General features: G+C 44.1%; 1 protein-coding gene across 1 annotated transcript; it reads left to right on the top strand.

Moving 5' to 3' along the window:
• The first annotated feature begins 1121 nt into the window (after positions 1 to 1121).
• Positions 1122 to 2501, top strand: LOC146965415 (uncharacterized). The gene is made up of 5 exons (XM_085766212.1): positions 1122 to 1131; positions 1291 to 1636; positions 1847 to 1911; positions 1954 to 2337; positions 2430 to 2501. Exons 1-5 carry the CDS (start codon positions 1122 to 1124, stop codon positions 2432 to 2434), a joined length of 810 nt encoding a protein of 269 aa, XP_085622338.1. The 3' UTR covers positions 2435 to 2501.
• Positions 2502 to 5455: the final 2954 nt, after the last annotated feature.

The raw sequence follows: 5455 nt of genomic DNA, 5'->3' as shown, positions 1-5455 counted from the left end.
AAGGAGACTGTGTGGCGGGTGGTCAGGGGAGGGGGGGAGGCGGCGGCGGCGGCGGCGGTGACGACGACGACGACCGGGGGGGAACCGTAAGTTTTGCTTTTACCCACTACGTCTCTCCCTCGACGCAGAGGGGAAGTTCCATAGTGCAGTTTCAGCCGATGCGACCCGGCTCAGGCTGCGGCGGCAGCACCATTCATCCTATTAACCATTTTTCTACCATTGCAATGAGTCTGGAAACATTATTTTAAGGCCGAAAAACTCTGCAATGTTACTTTAAGGGTCCGGGCAGGACACTATTGTATTCCCAGAAATTCTTCTTCTTCTTCTTTCTTCCGAGGAAATCATACTTCCCATGGGCGAAAACTCACCAAACTTTAAAGAAATGTCCAACCCCATACCAGATTATTCAACTCCACGGACATGAAAATTCCTACCAAACCAACATGCTAAAGTTTTGCCCAGTATAAGAGGCCAGCGTCTGAGACTCGGCTTCTATTTGAGAATTTTCGGTACAAACACACACATACACATGTTACACTAGACTAAATATTAGAAAGACAATATTTGTACAATACAATACAATACAAATAAATACTAATAGAGGCAGGTTAAAACATATTTAGTGAATCAGTTTTAAAAATATAGATGTTGAACCTGAACGCACCCTCTCTGGACACAGACTGGGCCTCATCAGGGCCTGATTGGGCCCCAGGTGCTGCTAATGAGTGTAATTAGAGCAGAGGCCACAAGGAGCAGCAGTATAAAACCAGAGCAGCTCCACTCAGCAGACAGACCAGATCTGAAGACAAACTGCTGAAACACCACTGTGATGTCAGAGTCAAACATGGCACCTGTACTGGCTTTGAGGTAAGAGGAACTGTTTTTGTGTTTTTAAACTTCTCCTTAAAGTGACTCAGTTCCAGTTCAGTTTTACATTTAGGAGCAGAAATAAACATCTCTCACTGTTTCAGGGTTTCTTGGATCTGTCTGCTGTTGAGCTGTGCTGCTGCTTTTCCTGCAACAAAAGGAGGTAAAGTAATTTCTTCACTTGGTGAAACTGGTCAGCTTTTAGGACTTTGACCAAAACAAATGGTTGAGTTTCATAGTCGATACATCTTCAAATGTATCTTGGTAAACTTCTGCAGCTCCTAAATCACTTAATATGCCACCAACTCTAGAGTTCTAAACTGGGAAACCTTTCAAAATGTTGTTGGGCAATTATCTTAATGCTCTCCATGACAAGTTTGTGCACAAACTGAAGCTTATTCTTAACTCTCCCATCCTGTCCAGGCTATAAATATCAGGCCCCAGCGCAGGCCCCAGCGCAGGCCCCAGCGCAGGCCCCAGCGCAGGCCCCAGCGCAGGCCCCAGCGCAGGCCCCAGCCCACAGGTTTGCCCAGGCCCCAGCCCAGGCCCCAGCGCAGGCCCCAGCCTACAGGTTTGCCCCAGCCCAGGCCCCAGCCCAGGCCCCAGCGCAGGCCCCAGCCTACAGGTTTGCCCAGGCCCCAGCCCAGGCCCCAGCCCAGGCCCCAGCCCACAGGTTTGCCCAGGCCCCAGCCCAGGCCCCAGCCCAGGCCCCAGCCCAGGCCCCAGCGCAGGCCCCAGCGCAGGCCCCAGCGCAGGCCCCAGCCTACAGGTTTGCCCAGGCCCCAGCCTACAGGTTTGCCCAGGCCCCAGCCCAGGCCCCAGCCCAGGCCCCAGCGCAGGCCCCAGCCTACAGGTTTGCCCAGGCCCCAGCCCAGGCCCCAGCCCAGGCCCCAGCCCAGGCCCCAGCCTACAGGTTTGCCCAGGCCCCAGCCCAGGCCCCAGCCCACAGGTTTTCCCCAGCGCAGGCCCCAGCCTCCAGGTTTGCACCTTCTCATGGCAATGCTCCAGCACTCCATATGGGTGATGGCCCCATGCCTTACAGAGGTGGCTCCAGTGCGGGCTACCCAGCCCCCAGGAATGATGGAGGTCCTACACCAGATGCATCTTTGAGGCCTGCACAGCCTGCAGGAGAAGCCTACGTCTCAGCCCCTGGCTTTTTACCCCTTCCACCTCGTCCTTTCCCTGAATTCAGGTGGGAAGCAGTACCCGAGACCCCAAGTGAGACCCCGAGTGCGACTTCTCCTCTGCTGCCCTCAACCTACATCATTCAGACCAGCGATGGCTTCCAGCGTGCACGAGACTTCCACTCCCACATGCAGTATTCTCCAGAGTACCTTCCTCCACCCATCGACCCACCCACTGAGTACAATGCTCCAAGCAAGACGCCAAGCCACACTCCAAGCAAGACACCAAGCCACACTCCAAGCAAGCTTCCACCATCTGGGGCCAAAGGGCAAATGTTTTACAGAGGTAATGTCAAATTCAAGTCTGAGCTGCTTTTCTTTTTTCTTAACAGTGACTCTTGAGCATGATTAACATTATCCCTTCTCATTGTCTTGCAGGGTAAATCTGGGTCTGATCTTCAGTCTGGTAAAACTAGTTCCACATGTGTAAAAGTTCAATAAAAACTTAAATCAATATTTGTTGGCTCTTTGAACCTTGTTTGACTTCACTTCAACTTCTCAGCACACTTGTGCTCTGGTTTCAACTGCCTCAAAGACTTGACAGTGAAAAGTGTTTAAGACCCAGAATTAATACTGCAGACCAGTGTTCAATTTCTCTTATGTCTTGACAACATTTTAGCTCAAATCATTCCTGGGAGTATTTCCTCATTCAATGTGAGGGTCTAAGGGCAGAGGATGTTAGTTGAAATAACTGTAAAAATGGGCTATACAACTAAAACTGCCTCACCTTCAATAAATGCATACAGCTGTCTGAGTGTATTCCCAGATTAGAGCCAAAGAAATCTGATAGGGTTTTAACCAGTAATTCATAAACTTGTCTTGTAATTTATCTTGCGTTTTACTGTCCTTTTGGATGGGAGTACTAACATTGTTGCTGCTATGGAAAATGTAAACATGAAGACTGCAGTGGCTCCAGTTTACCACTATGGCTTTAAACATGACACTGACAATGGACGAAGCTGAGCCCAAGTCATTTGACCTCCATGTCTTTTAGGGTCCGGGGCAGCTAAGCTGCCAGGAATTCTTCATCCAAGGAAATCCTTCTTCCCATGGGCCCAAACTCTAAAGAAATGTCCAACCCCATGCCAGATTTACTCAACTCCAAGGCTTTAAGTGTTTAAATTTAAAAACTTTGAAAATCAACAGTACATGCTACGGTTTTGCAACTTTCACCAAAATGTAGCCCCAATACTGCTGAAACATTTGTCCCCTTAAACTCATAACAAATTATGAAGTCCATCACTCTGTTTTTTTCAATAACTGTAAAACTTATAAAACCTCCCACATTTTTTGCTCAATTGTCACCAAACTTGCCGGAGAGCATCTCCAGACTGTCCAACACAAAACTTGTCTCTCAGATTTTTGATTTATCAAATATTGAGCCTACAGTGCATGAAAACGTTTGACTGTAAACAGTACTGTAAACATACCATCCAAATCTTTTTTTCAATCTTCCTGAAAAAAAATGACAAGATTTTGGAGTCATGGTTGATGAAGTTTGGTAAATATCAGAATTTTATCTGTGGTTTTTAGCTGGTTCTTGGTGCCAGATGATGTGGGTTCAAGACCCAACATGGGTGATAATGAGAATACATCAAAATACCACATTCGTGAAACAAATGTACCAAATTCTAGAGTCATGGTAGAAGATGTTTGACAAAAACATATCAGAATTTTACCTCAAAAACAGATTTAAAAAAAAAATTTCAAATCTGCCTGCACGACAGTGAATGGCTTACTCAATTTGTGAAGACACCGTTGAACTGCCAATTAGCTCAGTGTGATAGACAATGGTCTTTGGTTCCAGAAATTATGGTTTCAAGCCTCAACTAGTGCAAAATGAACATTATAAGGTCAACTGGCTTGTCTTTCTGTTCTCCTGTTTGTTAGGTTACTTAATGTTACAATGTATTATTGACAGGGTATAATGTTAAAATTTTGGATTATAATTAAATTGCAATTTAATGACATTTCCGTGTCGATGATGTATAAAGAATATAAGTGTTGATAAAGTATTTCTGCTTCAAAATTGATCACTGATTAAAATAAAGTGAGTCCACGAGTTTAAGCTGCACTTTCCTTTAGTTTGACTATCTCACTGACATGTACAATAAAGATAATCAAACTCTTGCCTTAAGAAAAACAAATGTTCTGATGAATAGATTAAACACATTAGAGCTTTATTCTTGGAGGATGATTGGCACATTTAACACTTAACAATAGACTTATTCTTCAAAAATAAAAGACACTGTAATTTTCTACACCATAACTCATGATTAGAGTAAGACAGGCTGAAAGCTTAAACGTGACATCTTTAAATAAGTACTTTAGAATGGGTAATTATATATTATCATGTATCTTAATCACATTTCATTTTTTTCATTGTGATTTGACAAAATGGATTTAAAGCGATGCTTGAAATGAATTAGACTGTATAAATGCAACTTTTTGATCTTTTCATCTGCCTGTACAGTTGTTTTTTTTTAACAAACCTGCTGAAATTTAAAATCCCTATAGGACTCTACTCCTTCCACTTTTCATTAGTGAAACAGAGAAACTGTGTCAGCTCAGCGGGGTTTTAGCAGTGGGGAATTGCAAATGGAAAACCGTAGATTTTATGGTCCAAGTGTATAGAGGCATGTCTGCACATTCAAGACAAGGCCATTAGTGAAGCGTGTAGCCATTCTCTCTTTCTCCGGGAACAATATGGAAATGTGTGTGACCCAGTGGCGACAGTGGTTATCAAAAGAGATGCATAATAAACAGTCTATAAAAGGAATAAGAGGTCAAACATGTGAGGAGTTGTGACCAGTGAGGCTCAACTTTTGTCCGTACGTTAACTTTCCCATGATGTTTTCTTTGGGGGGGTCGTGGGTTGTTCAGGTGCTGCTCAGGTGAGATAGGAGGAGAGTCACATTGAAAGGGAAGCTAGGTACAGTACTTCGCCAGGAGCAAAGACAAACATGTTGCTGTGACATTTGGACGAAGTTATCGCCGCCACACGAAACTCCACCAGAGTAAACTGGAAGCAAAAATAAACAAAACTGCAGGGGTTTGAGGTAAGTAACAAAAATAACAAAAAAATAACAAAAATAAGTTACATTTAAATAAGATAAAAGGGCAAAACACAACACCATCCAAGTGGTTGCTTTTGAATTTACCTCGGGCCAGGACAGACCTCGGCAAAACATCATTCTCCTACAACCACGGTCAAATTTACAACATTTATATCTAATTGTAGCCTATTATAAAGAATGCAGTGAGGGAGGAGTGTCATTGTTTTTCTGCTGTTAACTGAGTTCTTGTTTTATTTTTTATTGTATGGGCTGACTTTACATGGCTGCCCTGGCCAGGTCTCCCTTGCAAAACAGATTTCCAAACTAAATGGGATTTAAAAGAATAAT

Source organism: Trachurus japonicus, chromosome 21, assembly GCF_045865225.1.
Source record: "Trachurus japonicus isolate A0001 chromosome 21, Traja_1.0".
Lineage (NCBI taxonomy): Eukaryota > Metazoa > Chordata > Actinopteri > Carangiformes > Carangidae > Trachurus > Trachurus japonicus.
The sequence above is the reverse complement of the archived record's forward strand: the minus strand, read 5'-3'. Positions and strand labels throughout refer to the sequence as shown.